We start from the raw sequence: 26,472 nt of genomic DNA on the forward strand, positions 1-26,472 counted from the left end.
TTCCATATTATTCAGCTTCAGTCTTTCTTTCCCTTTCTTTCTTCCCTGTCATTTTATTTCTCAGCCCACTGGATGAGCTGGAGGCATGTTTTTCACTGTTGGTTATTTATAATGCTTTAGTTTTTAATTTTCTGGAAAGAGTTTATCCAGAAAAGGAGGCTACTGGGCCTGAATTTTTGATGGTTTGTTTTGACTCCTCTGTCCACTACTTATGCACTGTGGCGGCCACACCGTTTCTGCCTACCTCAGCTGAAGACAATATCCCATCATAGAATGTCAGAGGTGTTCGCTGTGGCAGTGCTTTGAAAACAGCTTGACATTACCCTTATTTTGGGCTGTTGCCAAGGGCATGGGATCGCTGAGCGGGCAACGCTTACTGCCCGGGCTTCTGCTGATTAGGTAGCTCGCTGCGTCCGTATTAAGCTATTAAAACATTTGCAGGGGACCTCACTTACTGCCTAAGAAGGAGCTGACTACATTTGAACCGTTACATTCATGAGAAATTGGCAAACCTGGTTTGCATAGTTCATCGGATTGCTTCTCTTTGAATTTCTTATATAATTAAAACCAATTTTTCCCCCTTATACTGACTTTCTAGCACTCTGGTCTACTCAGCTGTGTTATTTCCTAAACAGTTAAAAAGAAAAATCGTCACAGATACACAGGGTGTGAAATTCTATCTAGTTGAAAATAAGCCACATATGTCCGTATTCATTCAGAAGCCAAAATTTGCTTTTCTCTGTGCTTTTCGAAAGCCTAAAAGCAGTTTCAAATCATCTTCCATCATATAGCTGTCTTTTAGCAGTGGAAAAGCTAGTTTCCTAGCAATGACAGAGGCTTAAGCAAACAGCCTGTGCTGATACATACAAATCTTATTCATTGGCAAAGAGAAGTACTTTCTTAGAATTACTTGTAATTAAACGCATGTTTAATTGTGTCTGTAGCAGTGACAGTGTGACATGCAGAACGAGCCGAGCAGACACAGAGCTCACACGAATAGCATCCTGCGGTGGGAGCTGCCGGCCTGGACGCCTCCTCGGGCTCTGCAGTCCTGGCTGCAGCAATCAGGACCCATCCAGTCCAGGCATCCCTGGGAGGTTCTTCCACTTGAAGCTTCATGAAAGAAAGAAAATGATTTGTTGAGACGAACCAAACCTACATTGTAGAAAGAGACCTGTGTAATCAAATTTTACAGTTCAAACACACAAAAATGATATAAACAACGGACTCCAGATCACACACAGGGTAGAATTTGTGGGAGAACTTGAGGCGGGAGTGGCTGAGAGAGTGGTTCCAGTGCTGTCCAGTCTCGGTTTCTTCTCCCTGTGCAGTCTGAGTCTGTGGATGCTCTTTGGGGCGCAGCTGTTCTTGGCCCACTCGAGCCAGCACCACAGTGCCGCTGATACCAGAGCACCATGGGCAATTCTCAGATCATTTCTTACATAACTGTGGAAAGTTTACATTAATGGGGGAGGGGACTTTTGATTGCAAGAGACAGGAAACTTCCTTGGGTTACTGTAGTGGAAAAGAGAGATTTATCGGAAGGATATGTGTTGACAGAAACTCTGGGAACTGGCTGTTTTCTCTGTCTCTTATGGGCCTTGTTGTCTCTTTCTTCCATTGTATCTTTCCTTTTTCTGTTTTGCTCTCTTCCCCCGACAGATAAATTGTTTGACTTGCTCATAATTTCCCCTTCCTCGTAAGTTCAACATTCACATGTCTCTTCAGGACTCGTCCTAAATCCAGAACTTTAAGCTGCAGCTCAGTCTTATTGTTCTGAATTAAAGTCCCAGTGTGACATAGATTATTAGGGATTTTAATCCTTGTCTCTCCCACCAGACTGTATGCCTCTGGAACATAAGATGATATCTGTTTTCCTTGCCACTGTATATCCACAGTGTCTAGCATAAAATAGGTACTGAGTAAATAGTCTATGAATGAATAAAACATGCAAAAAAACATCTGCAGTCTACTAATGACTGTTCTTGGTTGGGAAGAGTTTTTTACATGAGTCGAACTGGCTGAGTCTTCTCAAACATGAGTCAGTTTGGGCTGAAGTCATCTTATTCTTTTCCTAGTCCTGCTCTAAGGACCTTCAAATGGCTTAACAATTTAGGGTCAAATATTTCCGTAAAGATTGATGTGATGAAACATTTAAATAGTAAATGTTGGGGGAGAGATTGTTTCCATGGTGACTTCTGCCTCAAGGAGCCTTTGTTCTAAGCACTGAAGAGAATGAGTCAGCTGAGACACCACCAACTCCATGTCATCCAGTTGCCATTAAGCCTAAATCCAGCCAGTGATATCAATGCTGATGGCAGTGACCCTGTATTTGATTCATTATTTTGAGAAAATGAGTTCATAAAAGCAGGTGGATGGTGGTGGCAGTGTGGGAGAGGGGAAGTATTTCAATCCACCTATTGAAAATTGGGTTGTGCTAAACACCTACCTGTGGAATGGCTTTTCTCTTTGTGGGGTGCCAAAGTTTTCTGACTGTCCCCCAAAGAGTCTGTGTCTCAGTGTATCTTGTGTTCCCAGCCACATGGCAGTAACAGAGGGGCCACTCTGCTCCTGTGGGGAGGAAGAACAACTTCCTGGTTCCAGGCCAGATGTTGAACAATGCCCTTACTGACAGAAACTTGGACAGCAGACATTTCTTGTGTGACCCCTCACCTTCCGCAGTTCAACACCCCTTGTTCTTTTTTAACCATTTCACAAAATGATCTTGGTAACAGAAATCACTGTGATATGGTTTTCTAGTATTAATGCTAAACTTTCTTTCCTTATTGTTTCATCATGAGAGAGATAGCATCATTTTCACAAACATTCTGAAAATTACCTACGTCAATGTTATTTCTTTCAACATAGTTACCTTGGGAGATGAAATGTTTATTCCAATGATATGGTCATTGCCCAAAACATTTTTAGAACTCCTTTTTCAGTGCCATTAACTTACTTCTTTCATATTCTGAAGTGAGTAGAATTCAACTCTATAAGAATATATGGGTAAATATGTGGCTTCCTATACGCTTTCACTCTTTTTTTTACCTATAACACTTTGACACTTATGTCATCTCTTTGTTTCTAAATAACAAAAGATCCAAATATTTAATAAGCACTCTTATTTTTATGTTAATGTCCACATTTGTACATGGATAACTGAGCAACTCTTCACTCGACTCTAACTTAAGAAATTGCCAATATAGCCCCTAAAATTTGATATTAGTTACTAGATATTAAGAGTGCTATTGTCTGCTGAAAGTGGAATTTTAGGTCTCATTGCCTAAAATCTAAAGTGGAAATAAAATAGATTTTCTTGTCATCTACAGGAAATGTTTGATGTTATATTGGATGAAAATCAGCTTGAGGATGCGTGTGAACATCTGGGAGAGTACCTGGAGGCGTACTGGCGTGCCACCCACACCACGAGTAGCACCCCCATGACCCCGCTGCTGGGAAGGAATTTGGGCTCGACAGCACTCTCTCCATACCCCACGGCAATTTCTGGGTTACAGGTATTGTCACTTTTTCACTCGTGTTTTTACAACCTTACATCTAAGAGTCTACAGGGAACTTGGTTAGGATGAAGAATGAAGTTGTCCTTAATCTAAAGAGGAAACCATATGTGGACATTATATTTAAAAATCTAAAATGTCACCTAATCATGATCTGTCCTAGAAAAAGCTACGCAGAGAGTGACCCTTCCCTGAGAACTTTGAGCTCTGTGAATTTATAATGGATTTTACTTAATTTCAACTCCTCCTATGTTGAAACCCTGCCAGGAAACTGTGCAGCTGTCCATTACTTCTTAAGGGCACTTCTTAAGAATTATGTGACAGTGAAAATATCAGGCACCATGGTAGCTAAGTAAGATATTTTGGGGCAGATAGGCCTTTGACTGCCCTTAACTAATCCCACCCCTGGGCCTGTCCTCTACTTTGCATAAGACAGTGTGGACTTGAGTAGAACTGCCCTGTTCAGAAACAGTGACAGATTCCTGAGTTTTCTTGGGGCTATGCAGGAGCCCACCTTGGTAAGTGGCTATGGCAAGTGTCCTTTAGGGAAATGGGAGCTGAACAGAGGATCAGGAGGTTCTCTCTTCTGCTATTCCGGTGTTGCATTCAGAGCCAGATGTAGGGAGCCGGGCCACCTTGTGATACAAAATAACTCTTGCCTTTGTACATTAATTGTTATTTAACATTTATCAAGCAGCTGCTGGAATGTGGCCCAGCCCCCAGCTGATTGAGGAACATGTAGTCAATTGAACCCTCTTGTATCATGACTAGTTTTGTTTTAATGATAGTCATAATTGTAGATCATGTAGAGTTAACTCTGGGATAAATGGCACTCTCTGAAATGCTATTATATCTGTATTACTCTGCTGCAAAATTGCATCTTTGTAAGGAGAAAAACTGCCATATAAATGAATAGCTTTTGAGGCTGGAAATGAACATGAAAAATATACTATTGTAATGTACAGTGTATATGTATGTGCCAGGACTATTTCAAGCCCTGTTTCGCTTCCTGTGGGTTGATCTGAGTATAGCAGTTCCATTGACTAGTTTGGATTGGCTCTGCATTGTACATTGTGGGATGAGAAATGGATGCATGAAGCAATAAGCTTCTGTAATGTAGGTAGAAATGAAATGTTGCACTTTGGTTATGAATGCAACACTCTTAACTCATCATCTCTAAGACATCTACCTGGAGTGGTTCTCCCAGTTTCACTAATGAATCAATATGTTGTCCTTTATTTTGTGGCCTACTTCTACCAGTAACCATCAGCACTTAATTATTAAACACCTGCTGGAGGTTAAGGGCACATCTGTGAGCTTTTGAATGAATTTCCTTTTGTGTGAAATTGAGTGTACTTTGCAGGAGATGTATCTGGTTTCATCAGGATACTATTTCTTAACTGAGGTGACCTACTTAAACTGGTAGATACAAGTAGATAAATATTTTCCCATAGTGAAGAAAAATGTTGAATAACATATTCTGAGCCATCACATAAGTGTCTTAAGATATTAATTTCAGCTGGATGTGATGGCTCACACCTGTAGTCCCAGCTACTTGGGAAGCTGATTCAGGAGGATCACTTGAGCCCAGGAGTTTGAGGCTGCAGTGAGCTATAATCATGCCACTGCACTTCTGCTTGGGCAACAGAATGAGACCCTGTATCTTTAAAAAATATATATATATATAATAAATATATATAAATTTCAATTAATGGTATTACAGGAATTTAGTTTATATGTGAAGATTATTTTTGCAGGACATTTCAGTTAAGGAAGCAAGATTTAGAACTGTCAATTAGTTGGCTCCATAGATATTGTATACTCCCTTGGAAAGAATATTGCCGAGAGTCTTACATTTATGCAGAACGCACAAACAAATGCACTATTATGTGTACAGCACAAGTAATAATTTCATTAAAATACTTTTAAAAGGTATAAGGAACACTCAAGGTGAGGTGTGTTACTTTAGGGAACAGAAAGATTTGATCAGTTCAAGAGAGAAATAAAATAATATATGCTATTCTGAACATTATTTCCCAATAGCAAAATAATCCTCATTTTTGCAATAGAAATGGAATTACTAGGCCTTCCAAAATATATTAGGTTCCATTTAACAGTTAACTTTCAATTCTATGTTTTTAATAGGAAGCATAGTCATACAGCACTGTGTAATTAAATTCATAAACTATCAACTTTCAGGCATCTTTGCATGTTTTGTCCCAAATAAATAAGACCAGATATTTTGAACAGATCATTTGTGCATCAAAATGTTTTACTGAGTCAGATATTTAGCATCTTATTGTACAGATCCTAGATCCTATTATTTTTACATACTTTTACATGTTCAGATGAATGAAGCCGCCGTGATTTAATCGATGAACCATTCTGATGTTTCTAGAGTCAGCGAATGAGGCACAGCAATCACTCCACAGAGAACTCTCCAATTGAAAGACGAAGTCTCATGACCTCTGATGAAAATTATCACAATGAAAGGGCTCGGAAGAGTAGGAATCGCTTGTCTTCCAGTTCCCAGCATAGCCGAGATCATTACCCTCTTGTGGAAGAAGATTACCCTGACTCATACCAGGACACTTACAAACCCCACAGGAACCGAGGATCACCTGGGGGATATAGCCATGACTCCCGGCATAGGCTCTGAGTCTGCTGAAACACAAAATATTCATCTGTTGACAATTTTCCATAGCACTGCTAGGATAAACTAACCATCTTAACTTGGCAAGCACAGCACAGTATTCACTGTGCTTATGGGCTGCTGTCATTTGATGCTAAGTAAGGGGCAAAAAAAAAAAAAATGTACATTATGCCCTTGAATCTAGATGGATATTAGATGCCCAATCATATAGATATTTTTAACTGCAACATTTCCATGATTACAGTACCTTTTGTTTTCTTCATAGATTTAGACACATCAATTTGTAATTTAGGGTACTTATCAAGGCACATATAAAATAATTTCCCATGCTGGAAATTCCAAATGACCAGTTCCAGTTGGAACCAATTTATAAACCAATTCCTGTTGGAATTTGGGTGAATTGACTAGAAAGTCTACTTGAGCATGTTGCAATCAATTGAAAAATCTGGGGAAAAAAACCTAATTAATAGGAAAATCAAAATACCAATAGAAGCCAAAACCAGCTATGGTATTTATTTGCTGGAAGCTAAATTTACACTAAAAGTTGGAATGTATAAACATTTTAATATGTTAATGTTTCCAGAGTGACTTTTCAAACTTACCAAATGTATTGATAGTGCCAAAAAAACTCAGAAGTCTTATTGCAGAAATTATATAGTCTCCTCAGATTTTAATATTTTTATTTCTTTCCTAGCACAGTTGTTAAATTCAAAGTTTTTGCTTTTTGTTTAGTCAGTACTGTTAGCTTGTTTGAGTTGGCAAAAAAAAAAAAAAAAAAAAAACCCTCAAAATTTTTTCAGCAGTGAGAGAAAGAAGTAAAGAGAAGCCCAAACATAGCTGGTTATATGAAATAGAAAATGAGGTGTTGTTTCCTCTTTAACCAATCTGAGCACAATTACATACATCCAGGAATGCGAAGTCAGATAGTAAGGATGTGGTGCTTGAGCCTCCTGAGTGCAAAGCTAAACATCTCCAGATGGGAATTCATTTATCCCACTGAACACAAACATGGGGTCAGGATTTCCTGCCAGCACGATTGAGTATCTTTCCATTGCTTCCCTTGGTCTCTGTCTTTGAATATCTGAATGTTCTAGCCCTTCTTCATCAAATTTTTTAAATCATGCTAGGGATTTTTGTTTTACGTGGACACATCAACTTTGACATTGAATTGGAAAGCGATGTTTTTGCAAAATGACTAATTGAAAAAAGTTAAATGAATTTAAAAACTTGCAGTAAAAAATAAACTGATCAATTCAGAAAATATTTGTTCACTAAAATTATAGCATTTTTATGCAGAGAATTATGAAGAATTTGGAGATTGAACTTCCTAATTTCTAATGCACAGTCTTCTTCACCTATTAAATCTTCACAACTTTTCCAATGGCTATAATTATGGAATTGGTGACCTATGTCTTATATTATCAAGGAAGCCTTAGATTCATTATGATCCAAGAAATTATTGAAATTGGCCCTTTTATACAATACACAAATGTCTTTACAAAATGACTCTTGTTTCTGAGAGTCCACAGTGCATGCATTTTCTAAAACCCCACTAGGATCAAGCATAAAAGTCCTTTTCTACTCGTACATGTCATGAAGCCTATTTTTGAAAACAATAATAATTAATTTTATATTATCTTATTTTTTCCCCAAGCCTTTCAGTATTTAGGCTGTCAAAGCATGTACCAGTTCAATAATTTTCTTGACCACGAAAATAAGTTCCATATTCTTGATCAGTTAAACATATCTTGAACCCCATTACAATCTCACTGCATGCCTGTCCTTCATGTTCACTGTGTGTACCCCATTATGAACCTGTTTAGCTGATAATGAGGACACCTATAATTCTGCAAGTCATTTCAAACATTTGATACAATTAAAAAATATGGGCTAAGTAAAATTTAAGAGTTAACATGTGATACTGACTTGTGAGTTTCTTTTGTCATCTAGTGAAGCTTATAGAACTTTCAGTTAAGACGTTTAAAAGAGTTGTATCCATTAGGCACTTTTAATAAACATATAACCTGCCATTACTGAATACTTTGTTAGGACACAGAAGAGCATTTTCCAGCAAACAAAAATATATTTATTATATGTACAGCACATATTTGCATGAGAAAGAAAACATTAGCCAAAACATTTTTCTATATGCTTTACTGGTTTCTTGTTTGTGCGCATTGAAGTATTTAATTGCAAAAAATGCACCAAGGTGTATAAATTTAGACTAGACTGCTGTTCAGCTTTTTCTGTAGTAGCATTAGCAATTTGGTCATTTAACTACTTTAAGGTATTTACATTTTAGGCAGGTAGCTGTAACAGCATTTACATATATTTCCTAGTCATCAAGATTACCATCTTTCCTTCAACTTTTTAAGTCACTTGTTTTTAAAGGCCTCTCAAAGCCTTGTGTCTAGTCACCCATGTCATGCTGATAAAGAGAGAGGCTCATTCAATCTCTGTGCACAAAACCGATCTATCATTTACCATCAAATGTCCATACCTGTTTTGCTTTGCATTCTTATTAAAAAGCTAATAATATTAGAAAGGGTATAATGTATATTTTCTTGATGGACATATTAATATTTAAAATTTTCCTTTAATTTGGCATATTTTTCCCCTTCTTTCTGTAATAAGTTTATCTTCTTCAAATGAATAAGAGATATGCATCTTACTTTTTTTTTTAAAGCCTTAGAGTTTATTGTGTAAATGATACTTAAAATCCAGATATATATTAAATGAAAAGTTTTATTTTTGCCAAGCACACCAAGCACCTTTGGAAAATACATATTCCACAAATACTTTGTTTTTAATTAATTTCATTTAAAGATAGCAAATGATTATAAGGAGGAGAAAAAAGTCTTACACAATTTTGAGGCTGTTTTTTAACTTATAGTATAAACCACATATATTAGAATTCTATAATTTCAGTCACAGACATGTAACAACATACATAGACTCATGTGACAATTTAGACTCATGTGACAATGTGGAAATGTAGTCCTGGACAAAAAAGAATGCAATTTGTCAATCCTGATATTAATTCTCAAGGCTATAATGTGACTCCAATATTATAATCAGCAATGTTATCTTGTTTACTCTAATATTTCAAGCTACACTTAGAAATGTTTATAAATTACTGATGATTCTCTCTTATCTTTATACAGTTCTATTGGAAAGAAAGTTGAAATTGTTAGCAATTTAGACTGATGATCTTTCGTAATAAGAGAGTCTTAATTTTGTGACTATGTAAGTCATTGCATTTAGTCCTTAATGAAATGAATTTTTTAAATGTAAAACAAATTCTGAGACAATTATTTGTTCCCTTTAAATAATTTGTTGTTTGCTTTAATTATTGTTGTTGTTGTTGTTTGCAAAATGTATTTTTGGAATGTTAACCTCTTTTCATACCTGCATACTTGAACTTGTCTTTTGTGTGGGGGCCTTAAAATTCATAATAGGAAATGGGGGCAGTGAAAGGGAGTGAGGAAAGGAAACTATGTTGGAAGACGCTTTGTAAATTTGAACTCTTTAACTGAACATATCACAAAATGTTGTTGAGACCCAGGATGTCAGTTAAGAATGTTTCTCGGCAACCTTAATTTGCATGCTAGTATATTTTCTTAGTTATACAATTTTATTTTGGTATTTGCTAAAAAATAAAACAATGTACTACCACTATAGAAATTACCCTATATATTGATATTTATACTACCTCTTTCTCTAGAGAAGACAGTCTGTCTTTAAAGGGAAAAACACCTGTCAATAAGTAGTGATCAAATTATTACTATTACGGCTCACCTTGCTGCAAAGCTAAATGCATAAAGTATTAAAGTATGCCTTCTCTTTAGATTTTAAACTGATTCCAAAACGCTCTTGGCACCCTTTCATTTCTTCCATGGTAGTGAAATTTTCTTTGAATGGTTCACAGTTTATCATGAGACAAGGTTAATTGAACAAATAAGTCATCATTGGGAACAAAACAAAGGGAATTGCCTTCGTGTGCAACTTGTTAGAATATCTAGCTCTAAGTCTAAAAGAGAGTAGGTCCAGAGACCTGATATTTAAGTGCAGCTGGTTTGCAAATTCAAATTTTTTTGATCCTTTGCTTCTATGGCCACCCAAAGCCTGGCTTAGCCATTTACTGGGTAAGGATATGCCTTATCTTGGACTCCCATGTAATTGGAACAAACTTCATATCGATGTTTCAAATAGATGCTTATGTACCCCTTATTCCTTTTATATTCCTGCCTTTGTCTTTTAGGACAATGTTGCATGTTGTTTTTTTAGAAATTATATAAAACTCATCCTTGAATGACTATATGAATGAAAACTTTATAGGAAATTATATAATAAAATCAGTTTTATTAGTTTCTCATACCTTTAAATACTGTTGATACTATAACTAAGTTAGTTATTCAAGCTGTGTCTATGGGGCAGAGAACAGTCCTCTTTTTTTAAATGATAATCATAATCAAACCAGTCAAGTCAGTACAGTAGCTGTTGGACAATAAGGATAACTTTTTTCTTGTTGACTTCAGCAGTCAAGTTAGTTAAAATAGTAAAATTGGTTTCTCTGGGCAGACGGAGCTACAGCATTCAAAAATTACTTTTTAAAGGTTTTTTCTTTTACTAAAACAGTCTTTCTCAAATGAAATACATCCTCTGATAGCAACTATCTCTGTCTACTTATAGATGACTTAATCCCAAATGCCTCATGTAAATGAGGCATATTATGAGAAGATTAGAAAGTATCTCATCAGATAATCCTAACTAAGGGCTGTAACTCCTACTTGCCATGAAAAACACATAAATAAGAGCGAATAGCAATTGGTTTGGGGGAGTCATAGTTACATATGAAACTTTCTTTTGTTTCTTTTGATGTATGTAAAATGTTTGCAGAAGGATGGTAGAAAATGTTTCTAATGAATTTAGAATGGTTTGGGGAATACACTGAAAATTTGAAAATTATAAGGAGTTAAAATGAGAACTATCTAAGAAACAGAAGTGGCTGGCCTCTAGCTTTTCAATACTTTCTAAGTGTTCTTGGTTATGTTTTGAACACTTAAATTCTCAAAATATGGCTATGTCTATGTTTGTGTAGGGGCCACTCTTGCCCTACTTGCATGCCACTTTCACACACTTTTAAATGAAATCAGTGTGAATTCTGTATGCATAAGGGATGTATTAAAGAAGCGGGATCATTAACGCTATATTGTTGCATACTATTTTTCATATGCCTTACAATATTTTCTGGGACATTATTAAAATGAAAGCATTTTATTGCCAAAATAAATCTATGTTGTTACTTCTAATCTGCATTAGCAGTAGAAAAAAATAAATAATGTAGCAAAAACATATATTGTACAGTACAAAATTATAAAATATATATATTTTGCCAATAATATGAAAATAGATTGAGGAGAAAGAAGCACATTTGTTATAGCACAAATTTAAAACAAAATCCACTGTTAAATTTGGCAGTCATATTTTTTAAAAGTATATAGATTTAGCTCTAAGTTTTATCAGATTTATCTCATCTACTATCTTTTTAACTTGCTGCTTGATACTTTTCCAGCAATTTATTTCATAACCTTGCAATCTGTGGATGTAATTTCTTTTATTTTATTCCTTTCCATAAAACTTATTAAATTTTATTTTGTGATAAGACTCATACTATATTTTCTGTTCTTATTTCTTCTCCTTCAATAGCAATTACAAAAAAGTCACAGCAAGTGAGCTCACAGGGCTCCTCTGAATTTTGGACATGTTTAAAATTTTTTATATTTTTCACAGCCTCAAGTCAGAATGATCAATAACAATGTCCCAGCAAAAGAATATTAGTTAGAGATCCTTTAATTTGTTTTGTACTGAATACTATTTTGAAACATAAGTTAATTCCATTAGCTATATTTTTTAAGGGATGGTGGGAGGGAATAAAAAAATAGGTAAACTTATTAATATAAAACATACTAAAAATAAATACGGCAAAATGATGTAAAAAGATTTCCCTACTATTCTGAGGGCTGTTGATATCCCAGGCTATTGCTGTATCTCCAGCAACAAAGTGGAATAAACATTGCCTTTGGCAAATAATCTTTTCCTTTCTTTAAATTTTAGTTATTTGTTTTAATAATTTATCCCCTTTTATTTTTCTTATATAGGTATGTGTAGCATTCTACAAGGCATGCTGGGTAAAATATACTATGCAAATGTGTACAGTGTTGCATGTTTTGTTCTCCCTCTGCTTTAGTGGCTTTAAAGAAAAAAAAAAATGTGGTGTTATTTTTGTGAGCAAAAACATTTAACAAAGAAAATGCAGAGTGCATGCATATAGTATCCTAATTTCTATGGATTTGTTTTATGGAATTTAAATGTGAACAAAACAACTGCATTAATTTTTTTCTTTTATATAATAAATGAAAAAAAAAACACAGAAACCAGCGTTATACCTCTCCTTTATATTATTCTGGAAATATATTGAAGAAATATGGGAAATCAGTAGGTATATTCCTATATCTCTTATAGAAAAAAAAAAGTCTGAACATTTACCCTCAAAAAAAAAAAAGAAGATTCAATTAAATGATTATTTTCTGAATACTCTGCTAGGTGCTATGAATGATCACAAAAGTACTGTATCAGGAAAGAGTTTGTAAGTTGAATACACGCACCATGGGAAATAAAATGGGATAAATGTGTGAAATAGGATTGAATATAGAAAAATATACTAGATGAACCTTATTGTTCACAAGACACCCCTAAATGATTGATGTAGCGGTTATCAGAAATTTCCAAAGCTATTCTGTACTTGTAAGAATTCCACAGATGGTAAACAGCCCATGACTTCACATTACATGTACTCAGGGTCAGTTGTCTATGCTATGATTTGATTGGAAGTTGACTTTTTTCTCATTGCACTGTACAAGAAGTTCAAAAAAAATATGTACTATGTTGATTATTGTCACTGCATTAGAATTATACAGTGACATCTTCCAGTCTAGTTCACAAATATTTTCACAAATATTTTAATCCATTTGCCTGACCACCCAGAAAGTAAGCAGGGCATGGATTATTAGATCCAACTACAAATCAGGAAACCAAAGCTCACTGAAACTCCTCTCTCTAAAGTACTTTTATTTAAAAATACATACTAGTGGGTTAAATGCTTTTAAGGTAGGTAGTCATCTGAAGCATACAAAGCAATGCCTGGAATATAATAAATGTTGGCCGAATGAACAATACCTCAGTTATTGGAGAGGTATTATATAAAGTTGTCCCAATAATCTAAAATTCCCAGCTGGAAGAATTACAGTAGCTTACTATCACCACATCAACTGGCCATATGCCTGAAGCCACCTCTCTTGTTATCAACACATTTCCACAAATAAAATGGATTGGGGAGAGAAATATCTTGTTGGTACTTTCATACAACATGCAAATTAGCATAGTGGTTTCAGTGTGGACTCTAACCGCTGTCCAGTTTTAAAGCCTAGATCCAGCAAGAACTAGCTATGAACTTGGGGTAATTACTTAACTTCCCCATGCCTGGATGTTTCTATAGAGTGATTTTTCTTTTGGTTCTGGATCACATTTTCCTGTGTTCTTGTATATCCAGTAATTTTTTATTGGATTTAGGACAATGTAAATTTTACATTGTTGATGACTTTATGTTGTATTTCTTTAAAGAATGTTAGACTTCTTTTGCCAGGCAATTTTGGATGAGTTTGGTCCTTCAAGGTTTGTTTTTAAGCTCCTTTAAGACTGGTCTAGAATAGGGCTTATCTTTAGGCTAATTTAGCTCCTCTTCCAAGGTCTCTGGGGTGTCTACTGAATGTCCTATATATTCAGTGAGTTCTCTTCACTCTGGCTAAAGGCAACTCAAATGATTCCTGGCCCTTTGTCAGCTCTGGGAATTACTCTCTTTACAGTTCCCTGGTACTTGTTTTTTCCTTAGAAATTGTTATTGGCCAGCCTCCCAGGGATTCATACTACACAAGTACAAACTGACATGCAGCCAAAGACTCAATGGCCTCCTAAGCAGGTTTCTAGAGCTTTTCTGTGTAGCTCTCTCAGTTACTCTGCTTCACAAATTCTAGCTGTCTTAATTTCTGGAAATGCTGATCTATGTCTTCAATTGTAGGTGTTTGCCAGATTCTTACTTGGGTTCCCACTCCCTCACTAGTTGGCTGGAAGTTGCTTCAAAGCAGAGAAAAGTCCAGACAATGGTAAGACTCATCTTGTTGGTTTCTCTTTCGTAAAGGATCACAGTCCTGTGCTGTGTTTTCCAATATCTGAGAACAATTGTTTCCTAAATTTTGTCCAGTTTTTTATTCGTCAATGGTAGGAGGGTAAATCCACACCATCCCACTCTCTCATGTCTGGAAGCAGAAGTCTATCCAATGACATTTGTGTATCACTATAATCATGGATAAATTACTTTTTAAAAGGTCTCAGGAGTCTGTTTTCACAAATAGCTTCACACCACTCAATAAAGATTCCTCATTAGTTCCACAGCAGTTCCAAATTTGTATTTCACCTACGGATCTTATAGTTGGGCAAGATTGTATTAGGTAAATTCACTTTTTTTTGAGAGACACTTGGAAAATAATCTAGGAGATCATCTTCTTAAGGTAGATTGTAAAATATGAAATCCTAACCTCACAAGTTAATATGGATGTGACATCCATTTCATAAATTGACAGAGATGTGTGGGAGTTTGCAAAATGTCTTAGAACTGCCTAAGCATTATCTAGTGTGCAATAATGTAAATATTAAAGAGTTAATGCAAACTGGTTATGCAAACAATATTGTTTTTCTAAACAGCCTACAGAGCACTTTAGTAAGTAAATCCAGAGATCATAATCCATAAATTAATATAGATTACTAAAATAATTTTCTTTTTCTTCATGTATGTTTCCTCTGAACTTTGGCTTTTTAACCACCAGCCCCAAAAGAAGTCAAAGAAATTACTTTTCTATATATTGAGATAGGATAATGTATGGCTAGAAGTGAGGCGGAAAGGTATAGTTTATTGTTGATTTTGCTTAATTTCATTTAGCTGTTGGGGATGAGGGTCCAAAGCAGCTCAAAATAGCTTATAAAACTCCCCCACATTTCTTCTTTCTCTTCCTTTTTACCGAAGTTAAGGAGAATGGAAGGCGATGGAACCTCAGTGGCCACTAAAAGTTTTTAAATTGAGGAGTGATTTGATCAGAATGGTTGCTTTGGCCAAGACTGACCTCAGAGTCCAAGGAGATCACAGGGAAGAGCCCGGAGGGACAAAAATGGCCTTAGGACGACCGAGTGCCCAGGTAAGTCACTGACTTCCGCCGAGCAAGAGGCTGGAAAGGAAAGACAGTCTTCCCTCGGGGACCCTCTGAACACCACGTCTTTGACGGTCAAGACGTGGGACTCCTGGTGCAGCGTATGTAAAAAAAGGTCGGGGATGGGCACTGAGTACTCAATCACATGTTTACATTACGGCTCTAGGGAGGAGTTTCGGGGAAAACATAAAAGCTCAGACGGAACGCGACAGCGTTGAGAACCCCCCGTCCCAACCCGCCGCCCTCTCAGCCTCGGTCCGGGATCAGAGTCCGCTCCGGCAGCCGGATTATGCAAATCAGCGAGGGCCAGGCGGGCGCCCTCTCCCGGGCTCCGCCCCTTCGGTCTTGCGCCTGCGCACTCACGTCCCGCCCGCCCCGCCCCTTCGCCTCCCCCGCCCGCGTGGTCGCCGCCGCCGCTGCCGCCCGACAGGAGCTGGGGGAGGACGGTGGCCCGCGAGGCTCCTCGCAGACAACGCGGCGGCGATGTCCGCGAGCCAGGCGAGTGCCGCGGCGGCAGCGGCGGGGCCTCGCGCGCGGCAGGGCGGCCTGGGCTTCGGCCTCCCTTCGGTTCCCTGGAAGCGGGCCGGCGGCCAGCGCGGGAGCAGCAGCAGAGGCGGAGGCCCCAGCGCGTCTCTCTCCTCCCCCTCAGCCTGAGCCAGGGGAGGCCAGGCGGCCCGGGTGGCTGGAGGGGGGTCCGCTGCCCGAGAATGGGAATTCTCTTCACCAGGATATGGAGACTGTTCAATCACCAGGGTGAGGGGCTCGAGTCGCGGGCGTACGGGTTGGGGCGAGGGTCAGTCCGGGCCGGGGGTGGGGTGGGGGTCTCCGAATACTTCCGGCGTCCGGGCGGCGTGGTCCGGCGCTGTCTCGGCGCGGGGTGCTGCCCTGCGGATGCGGGCCCGGGACTGTTTGGTCCCCACTCCCGAGCTTGGGGATGGTTCCGGACTCGCAGCCCTTTGTCTGAGGGAACCTTCCTGAGAAGTCCTTTCGGCAGTGCACCCATTGCTCCGATTTCGATTGGCAGTGGGAAGGGTTTCTTGCTGCACGTTCGTCGTCCCTGAGTGGCACGGCCTGGCCTTTCAGCCCTTTCTTCCGCCAGCAGCTAGGTTTGGACACCGCGTAGAAATGCTGGGGTCTTCTGGGACGAGGGTTGCAGAATGCGGAAAATGCGGAAAACGCGAGGAATCACACTGGACTTGTCCAGTAACCCCTCAAGTTTATGAGCCTTCCCTCCACCCCCACCCTCTTTGTGTGTCTGTGTGGGGAGACTCTTCTGCCTCCTGAATAGTGATGGGCTTCTCTCCGTTTGCCTTATTTATATCTGTGTTTCGAGTTAAGCTTAAGGTCATTTTCCTATTTATGTGGGTTATTTAATTAGAGGTGTTTTTTTTTTCCCCATCTGGGTTAAAAATGTTAAAGTGTTTAACACTTTAAAAAGCTTTAAAAACCATACCATATGAAACGTTTGTTAACCGTAGGTAACTAACAAGTTTACTAAGTATAAAGTGTACTATCATATGGGGATGCTTAAATTCAGCCAGACTCAGACATTGCCTTGAAATGCCTGTCAGGTTTATTAAAATTTGTTACAAAATGAGAGTGTAAAACTGAGGTAAGAGAATACAAAAAGATTCCTCAGTTATTAAGATACAATGTAGTGGCACACTTTGTTTCTTTTTAACTCAAGTTGGGTGGTTCATCATTCCGAATTGCTGTCAGTAACTGAGTTTGTGTTTTTCTCTTGTGTAAGCTGGTGGTGGTGTCACATCCCAAAGATTTCCAATAAAGAGGTAAATGAATGGAGGTGTTTATTATGTACACCCACTACCCTCAACTCCTTCATGACTGAGCTACTCTTGTAAGGAGGTAATGGGAAGGGAGCAGAACTGGAACTTGTGATCCCTAGAGTATCTTTAAAAAAAAAAAAAAGATGATAGTGTAGATCACATGATACTAAATGGAAGGGCAGTATTTCAAATGATATTTCCAATAAAGGGATTTTTTTTCTTTCTTTTTTGTTAAGTAGAGAAAACCAGTTCTAATCTGCACTCTCTGGACTTTGTGTTGGAAGAGAGAGTGGAAACTGGTCACTTAACCTCTCTGTGTCTAGGTGTTCTCAGCTAGAACACCGGGGTCTGTGGAGTCTACAAATCTTGAAAACTTAATCCGTAGGCTTCAAATATTAATACTTACATTGCTATAAGACTGGTTGTGCTTATAGTAGATAAGATCTAGTTGAGTTTTAACATCCATGATTTTGTATTATTTTTAGTGAAACTTGTGTTTCGATTCTGTTATGTTTAGAAACACTTTGTTTCTTAATTGATCTCTAGTACTGCGAGAGAAATAGGTATCTCCACTTTCTACTTTGAGGCAATGATAAAATTATTTGTTTCTGTAATTTAAGAATGGATTTGAGCTTTGCCAACAACTACTTGAAGTAGGAAAAAAATAAGGATATGTGTATTGGTACCACTACAGATTGCTGATAGTAGTGTTTTTATAACCCGTATTTTATGCTAATTTTTGACTGGGCGTTTACTTCACTTTTGAGGAAATTAAGAGGAATTAATGCAGTCAAGCTCTAGAAAGTTAGAACTTTACGAAAATATGAATAAACCATTTCTCTTCTGCTAACTGATATGGTTGTCTTATCAATAGGGTCACTTTTTAAAATATTCACTGTTCAATCTAATGTCAGATACTTGTTGGTCTTTTTGGTTCTGTATTAAACATATATAAGTTAGATATATCTTGCATGCTTTATTTTACCTTCACAAGATTCAGAACACAATCATATATTCTTTTCACAGAAATTCTTAGAATGAAGGTTTGGGGGAATTACAGAATTTGCCATGCTGACAAAGCAAACTGTGCCATATCTCTTGTTTCTGAAACCCTTTTAGAATAGCTTTTTCTGTTAAAACTTAGATTGAGTGAACAGTGAAAGCTAATTACGTAGTGCTCAAACTAGAAAAACCAGAGGGTACATTAGGTGATGTTTAGACTCAATTGAGTGTCAACTTTATTGCAGATGCTGTCATTTACATCTTTTTTTTTCCTTAATGTTTCAACAGTCCTTTGAAGTAGTTGTTTATTTCCCCTGAAAAGAGGAAACTGAGGGTCAAGTGAAGTGATTTTTCCCAGGCCTTACAGCTAATATATGCCAGAGGCAAGAAAGTTAAAACACTGAAAGAATATGTTGCTGATTATTGGTCTTCATAAAGAAGAGATTGACATCATTTTTTTTCTCCCCCCCTTGACTGTTTCTCAGCTGCTAAATTATACGTCATCTTTAGAACTTTAAACAGTTACTATTAATGACTTTTCATATAGAAGCACTTGTGATGGGTCATGTTCTTTTTCATTAAACACGCATTTTTTGAGCACCTATTTGGGCCAGAAACTGTTCTAGGTGGTGAGAACAAAACAGAAAATCTCTGTGCCTTTATGGAGCTTGCATTGTAGTGTGAGGAGACAGCAAATAAACTCACTCCATCTCTACAAGTCAAATAACACCAGTTAATATTTACTGTTTTGTGCAAGGTTAGGTTCTAAGTGTCTCACACAGATTCGTTGATTTAATCTTCACTTAGTTGATTTACTCTTTACAACAACCCTGCGAGGTAGATATTCTCCCCATTTTTTTTTTTACAGGGGCAAAGAACCAGGTAACTCTCTTAAAGCACTACAATTAAAAGTGATAGGCTTGGGATTTTAACCAAGACTGTCTAGTGCCAAAGTTAGTGCTCTTAAAAAGAAAGAAACAAACAACCCCATAACTTACTTTGTAGAAGAAGGTTTCATGTTAGATAAAAGGAGGAACTTTATGACACTAATGTGAACCATAAAATAAGTTGTGGAATTTTCCCATTGATACCGTTGCTTGTATTGCTCTTCTGATTGGTTGTTAGAAAGGAATTATGAGTTATGAATGAGTGCTGGAGAAGCTGTCTATGCTGTAGGAACCTGGCATTGAAGTCACCTCTGCTTCTGTTGTTTTTTTGTTGTAAGGGAATTCAGGTGTGTGTATAAGAATACATATGTAATCTGATTAGCCAAGGGGTAGACTGTGCCAGTTATCAGTTTATTGACTTTTAGCTTCTGATACAGATGTTCCTTGACTTATTGATGGGATTGTGTCCCAATGAACTCGTTGTGAATTGAAAATAGCATTTGTCAGTCAAAAATGCACTTAATACACTTAACTTACTGAAGATCATAGTTTAGCCTAGCCTACCTTAAATGTGCTCAGAACACTTACTTTACCCTACAGTTGGGCAAAATCATCTGAAAGCCTATTTTATAATAAAAGTATGAATATCTCGTGTAACTTATTGAATACTGTACTGAAAGTGAAAATTGTATGGGGATTCAAAGTACGGTTTATACTTTTGCACTTTTGTAAGTCGGGGACCATCTGTAGACCCTTTTTGCATACTCTTGTGGAAATGGAGTGGGTCTTTTAATATTTTTCTTTTGCCTGCTGGCACAATGTTAAGCTTTGTCAATAGCTCTGGAGGGACATTATGGGGGAAAGGCTTTTTGTTGTTGGTTATAGTGTCTTCTCTTGACAGGCTGTGCTTGCAGCATGAACACCTCCTGGGCCTGGCTCTTACACTGCGTAGGGATCAGTAGCAGTTTTTCCCTAGTTCCTACCTCAGTTGGTTTCATAATGGAGGGCCTCAAGTGAAATACCTCCCAATGAACAGTATTCCCTAGCACCCTAGAAGGAGGATTTCCAGCAAATAACACTGTCACCTCACCACAACTACTTCTCTGCCATTCAGTGAGCCATGGCTGTGCCCTCCAGGAAGATCTGCATCTCAGTCCTGAGGGAGTGGGAGGAGCTATATTTCAACCCCAGGGGTAGTGGATGCTCCCTACATTTGTCATACTTATAATTTTATTTATTGTTAACCAATCCCTCATTACTCCAATCCCCTGTAATAGTTACTTTCTTTACATTAAACTTGCCAGGTTCAAATTATTGTGATTTCTGCCTTCTGATTTAATCTCTAATTTTGCCATGTATAATCACTGCTTTTACTTCAGCAACCTGTAGGTGCAAAAGAAAAGTGTTTTTTATTGATGATACTTTTACATTTTGAAAATTGAATTTTTAATACAAAGTAACTTGATCAGATATCTTCCTCCTAACCTTTATATTTTCCAGATATGATTTATTTACTCATTCATTGAAAAATACTTTATTAAGCACATGCTTTATTCCAGGCTCTGTGCTATGGACTGAGAGAACTATAGTGAACATGACAAATGGATTTTTTGCTCTGAGCAACATAGAATTGATAGGGCTTAATGATAGTTTGCATATGAGATGAGAATGAATAATCAGGATGACTCCCAATTTATTTGCCTTGGTGTTCGTGTTTTCTGACTTTGTATGATTCACAGAGATAGAACTTCTCCAGAATGACAGTTACTTTTTTCTCCCCTTAGTTTACTGACTGGCTGTTTGGGGGAGTATATATTAGCTTTTAGAAACTGGCAGTGTATGGAACCGGTAGGCTGCCTGAGTGTGTCAAAAGGAAATGAAGAAGGGAAACAAGAAGGGTTTTTATAATAAAACAGTAAAGTACTGAATGGTAAACTAAAGCCTAAATGATAACTCACAATTCCATCTAAGCATTATAACAGTGTGTAGTTGTTTTGGCTTATTTGAGTAAGTGCCAGAATTCTGTGACATAGATATCCTAAAAGAAAAATCATATTAAGCCACAAGTAAACTTGTGATGATTCACATATATCAAAGAGTTGAAGTGGCTGAAAGTTCCATTTGTCCACAATAACGCTATCTCGTAGTATGCATATTATATTTTAGGTTCTGTGGAGTATTTATTCTGAAGTGCATCATAGCACTTTTTGCCTGCAAATTTATGTTTTCTATAGAATTCTTTTACACCTTGTTAATGAAAGGTACAGGCTGGAGTGTACCTTATGCTGTCATAAGGATGTTCAATGGAAGTTGATTTAGTATTAGAAACTGTGAATAATCTAACCCTGTCATTGGGAATAAATTAGATTGTTAACATTGAGTTGACACCTTTATATCTGAGCTCATTACACAATTATGTCTTAATTTTATAGTTCTTGTTGTGACTTACATGCTATAGCTTAGGTTTAGGAAGCTGTTAAAATGGTCATAGGTTCTTTATTATAAAACAAACAAACAAAAAACTCAAATAGAGACAAGTCTTGGGAGGGAGCAAATAGAAGTTGGTAATGGATGTGGCTGGTAGGCATTTAGGCAGGGTAAGGAAGTAAAGATTCCTCAGGATCGTGGATTCTTTATTGGAATGGCTCTCCAAAGAGATCTTAGACTGCTTCACAGAATCTGTGGTTCCCTGGAGATTTTTCAGGTTCTATACATGTTTGATTGGAGTTTCTTTCTTCCTTTTTGTTTTTAAAGTATTGTAACCATTTTTTTAAAACTTCATATGTTAAAATATATTAGTTTGCATTCCCTTGATTGACTTTAGAAATCTACTTTATGTCTTAAGAGTTTGGAGATGTGTTTGCATATTTATGCATTTGTAGGTGACATAGAAATTCATTGAATTTTTAAAATTAGATAGGCAGAACAAGGAGATTGTCTCCATTGTGGAGAATGGTTTGAGCAAAGTTAAATGATTGGAAAGTCCCTGTCACATTCTGGAGACTGAGTAGACCAGCTTGTCTAAATTTTAGTAGATAGGTCAGTAAAGAAATTAGAGGAAGATTTGGGTCAAGGCTTTAACCATTTTTTGCCATATTCATCCCTTTTCATCACGTTTATCTAATGATCCTATCTCTGTGCACTTACCCACTTACCTTTCAATATAGGACAGAGGCAGAAGGATATAGGGCCTACAAGTTTTAGAACTTTGGATATTTTCCCTCCTCTTGTCCATAGCCTTCTTACCTTTCATTTTTCCTGCTTTATCCTATCAGCTAACCTAACCTTTTACCTACTAGGACTTCCCAGTCATTCCTAGCCTTGTAGTAGCATTTCCCTGCCCAGATGCCATGGCTAGCTGCTTCATTACTTTCTTATCATCATCTCTAGTACTCTTTTCTCTATGTTCCACCATGCCAGACATGGATTATTACCCTGTGTCATCCACCATACCTTTTCTCCCCAGAGTGCTTTCTTTATTTGTAGGCACTAGAAAAGAAAGATTTACAACAGTTCAAGTCTCTGTCCACCACAGGTTAGGTAGATTGTTAATCAGTAATTTTAGCTTATTGATTCTCTAGTTGATTGTGTACAATGGCTATAAAAAGTGAGGCATCTTGAAACTGTTACCCCTATCCCTTCCTCAGCTGGCAACTAACTTGTGTTATGAGAAGATGAAATCCTTCTGGTATAAACCCCTTCTGTCATCTCATCTGCTTCATCTCAGTGTATATCTACATGTTACTGCACAGTGGTTTTGTTGAGAGCAGTTTTACCATGTCTTGTTCAGCTTGTGGCCAGTTATGATAAAGAATCTTTCTTCAATATTGTTTGCCTATCTGGTTTTTCCTAATAGAAGTATTAGAAAAGCACTGGGTTTGGAATCAAGAAATCAGTCCTAGGCCCGGCGTGGTTGCTCACGCCTGTAATCCTAGCACTCTGGGAGGCCGAGGAGGGTGGATTGCTCGAGGTCAGGAGTTCGAGACTAGCCTGAGCAAGAGCGAGACCCCGTCTCTACTAAAAATAGAAAGAAATTACCTGGCCAACTAAAATATCTATAGAAAAAATTAGCCAGGCATGGTGGCACATGCCTGTAGTCCCAGCTACTCGGAAGGCTGAGGTAGTAGGATTGCTTAAGCCCAGGAGTTTGAGGTTGCTGTGAGCTAGGCTGACGCCCCGGCACTCACTCTAGCCAGGGCAACAAAGCGACACTCTGTCTCAAAAAAAAAAAAAAGAAAAGAAAAAGAAATCAGTCCTAGGAGCATGGCTAAAGTAACAGGACCACTTTAAAAAAAACACCTATCCCAAGTGAGAGTTTTTATCTTTAAAGCTATCATTTTAGGAGGCTGGATAGTTTTTCCACTGGTATGTCCTACTATTACTCAACATACTTTTTGAAACTCCTTTTAGAATTTCTTTGGAGAAAAATTTTTAAATCATTCTTCTTACTCAGGGATCATAACTCAGTTAACAAAAAGATATCACTCGTTTTAGATACATTTTACCTTATGACTTAGATGATACCAAGAGGCTCACCTCCCTCTTTAAAATCAGTTTCATCTTCAGAAGTTAAAAGATTTGCCACCATTGGGAGCCTGCCACTTCCGGCTCTGAAAGCAATTACAAAAGAATAGCAAAATATTTTGAAAAATGGTAGAATGGTTGCAAGAAGTGTTTAATCTCCTTAACTGATTAAGGACTGTGTAAGAAACTAAGAGATGGTTGGTCTTTTGTACTTTTTGTACTCTGTGTACATTATTTATATGTATATTTACATATAATGTATTTTTTAATCATTCTTTATTGTAATATATCATAGATTCTTTGCCTTTATTTTTATTGTTTCCTTTTGGACTTGTCCTGTTAATTTTGTACTATTTTTAGGATACCATTTATTTGTCAGAGAAATATATTTTCTTTCTGAGTATTGGCAAGTCTGTCTAAACTTTGTCCTATAGCTAATACACCAGGGTGGGGGGAGGGGGATTACAAAATACATTCCTGGAACCTAAAAATAAGCTGAGAATGCTTAAAATGCTTAAAAATCAGTATTCAAGTGGAAAGCTAAAAACTTTTATCCAAGTCAGAGATCAGAGTATAGTCTGATATGAATTCTACTTACATTAAATTGTTTATAGGTGCTTGTATTAATAGAACTGAAGAAGAGCTATGTCATAAAAAGGGAATGCTTAGTTTGGAGACATAGGAAAATGTAGTTAGAGAGGCAGAATTGCTATATCTTAGTCACTTCTGTGAGTTACCCTCTCTGGGTTCTTTCTACTCTGGACCTGGGAGACTAAGGGCCATAGATAGGTAAATTCACCAGAGACATGTCACCTGGTAGGATCTCTTGGAGGTCATTCAACTGAGTTCCTCTCAGCATGCCCTCTACCTGTTATTATTAACCTTTCACTTTCAACAAGTATCATCTTTGTATTTAAGCATTTTTTCAGTTCCTTCACCCTGGTCATCTCTAAAGATGAAGTGGACTGGCCCTGGATCTTTAAAATGATTCTTAAGAACCTATATAAGGGGAAGGTAGTCATGTTACTTTAGGATCCTAGTAGTTCTAAGCTGCCTGCTCTTTCTACAAAGAAATAGGTGAGTAGATAAAACAGATTGTATTAAAATGTTCTCTTTACTTGATCTTCCTATATTTGTGTAACAGGAGGTACCCTCTATGCTAAGTGGCAACTATTTGGAAAGTGTCTATCATTTGAATTATCAAGATCTTATCTTGAAGTGTTATAATCCTCAACATTTATTATTTATAAAATGAATAATTAATTCAGCATTTACTCAGTACCTACCTTGTGATAGGAAGAGTTGTAGTCATTAGAAATATGAAGATGATTAGTATGTGTTCTGTACAGTTAAAGGGAGCCTCATTAAGCTGAGATTAGTGCACATGTAAATGATTAGGATATGTGGCCAGGTGTGGTGGCTCATGCCTATAATCCTAGCACTTTGGGAGGCTGAGACTGGAAGGTCACTTGAGGCCAGGAGTTCAAGACCAGACTGAGCAACATAGCAAGACCCTATCTTTACAAAAAAAATTAAAAATTAGCCAGGCATGGTGGTGCATGCCTGTAGTACCAGCTACTTGGGAGGCTGAGGCAGGAGGATCACTGGAGCCCAGGAGTTTGAGGTTGCAGTGAGCTATGATGATGCCACTGCACTCTAACCCAGGCACCAGAGCAAGACCCTGACTCTAAATAAATAAATAGATAGATAGATAGATAGATAGATAGAATACGTGCTAGATTAGAGGTATTGTGGGAAAGTAGGAGAAAGTGATTCTACATGGAAAGCTGGACCTTGAAAGATTAGTAGGAATTTACTATGTGGAGAATTAGAGAAGTTGATTCCAGCATAAGGAGAAACCACACATAGAGGTAGAGAAATGTTTGCTGTGAACACATGTGTAGTTTACATAGGGAGAGTGGCTTGAACTTTATGGTTGCTGCTTGACTTACAATGGGGTTATGTACCAATAAGTTGAAAATATTCTAAGTTGAAACATTTAATACACCTAATCTACTGAACATCATAGCTTAGCCTAGCCTACCTTAAATGTGCTCAGAACACTTACATTAACCTGAAGTTGGGCAAAATCACCTAAAAACACAGTACACTGTACAGTATTGGCTGTTCACCCTCATGATCACGTAGCTAACTGGGAGTTGCAGCTCATACTCACTGTCTAGCATTGCAAGGAAGTATCTTACTATGTATCAATAGCCAAGGAAAATATCAAAATTCAAATTTTAAGTGTGGTTTCTACTGAATATGTATTGTTTTTAGATCATTGTAAAGTCAAAAATCATAAAATTTTAAGTTGAGCCATCATAAGTCAGGTGCCTGTTAAGTCTGTAGATACCTGGTGGTAGTGGTGAGAGATAAGGCTGAAACCTAGTCACTTGTGACTGGCTTAATTTACAATGCTGAGAACTTGTGCCGCCTTTCCCTATCAAAATGGGGAACCATAATTTAAATAAGAGAGTACCATTATCAGCTTTACAGTGCAGAAAAATGACATACAGTGGGAAGATGGATTAGAGATAGACCACTTAGGGAAGGTTTTAAAGTAAAAGGTGAGGAGGACTTCAACTTGGAGAATGGGGAGGAAGCAGGTTCAGGATATATTTTTGAGGTGGAATCGGAACATGGTGACAAATTAGATGTTGGCGTTGAGGGAAATGTTGAATAACCTTCCAGGGCGTCTGAAATGATGGTAGAACCATTAAGTAAATTAGGTAAGATAGAAGTAGAAATAGGTTTTGAATATTGGGTTATGGATATGTAGAA

The 26,472-nt window shown here is 37.5% G+C and overlaps 2 protein-coding genes across 7 annotated transcripts in view; both read left to right on the forward strand.

Moving 5' to 3' along the window:
- The window catches only part of CACNB4 (calcium voltage-gated channel auxiliary subunit beta 4), a 234,155-nt gene extending 222,777 nt beyond the window's left edge, over window positions 1-11,378 (forward strand). For 4 of the 5 annotated variants that reach the window (XM_045559021.1, XM_045559022.1, XM_045559023.1 and 1 more), the window contains 2 exons: window positions 3,330-3,515; window positions 5,914-11,378. In XM_045559021.1, coding sequence (XP_045414977.1) covers window positions 3,330-3,515; window positions 5,914-6,174 — 447 coding nt within the window. In that variant the 3' untranslated portion in view covers window positions 6,175-11,378. The remainder of the gene's footprint in view (window positions 1-3,329; window positions 3,516-5,913) is intronic. The other variant, XM_045559025.1, reaches the window with a different exon arrangement.
- A 4,473-nt stretch (window positions 11,379-15,851) lies between these two features.
- ARL5A (ADP ribosylation factor like GTPase 5A) overlaps window positions 15,852-26,472 on the forward strand; it is a 29,403-nt gene continuing 18,782 nt past the window's right edge. The window contains exon 1 of one of the 2 annotated variants that reach the window (XM_045558950.1): window positions 15,852-16,241. In XM_045558950.1, coding sequence (XP_045414906.1) covers window positions 16,196-16,241 — 46 coding nt within the window. In that variant the 5' untranslated portion in view covers window positions 15,852-16,195. The remainder of the gene's footprint in view (window positions 16,242-26,472) is intronic. The other variant, XM_045558951.1, reaches the window with a different exon arrangement.

Source organism: Lemur catta, chromosome 8, assembly GCF_020740605.2.
Source record: "Lemur catta isolate mLemCat1 chromosome 8, mLemCat1.pri, whole genome shotgun sequence".
Classification (NCBI taxonomy): Eukaryota; Metazoa; Chordata; class Mammalia; order Primates; family Lemuridae; genus Lemur; species Lemur catta.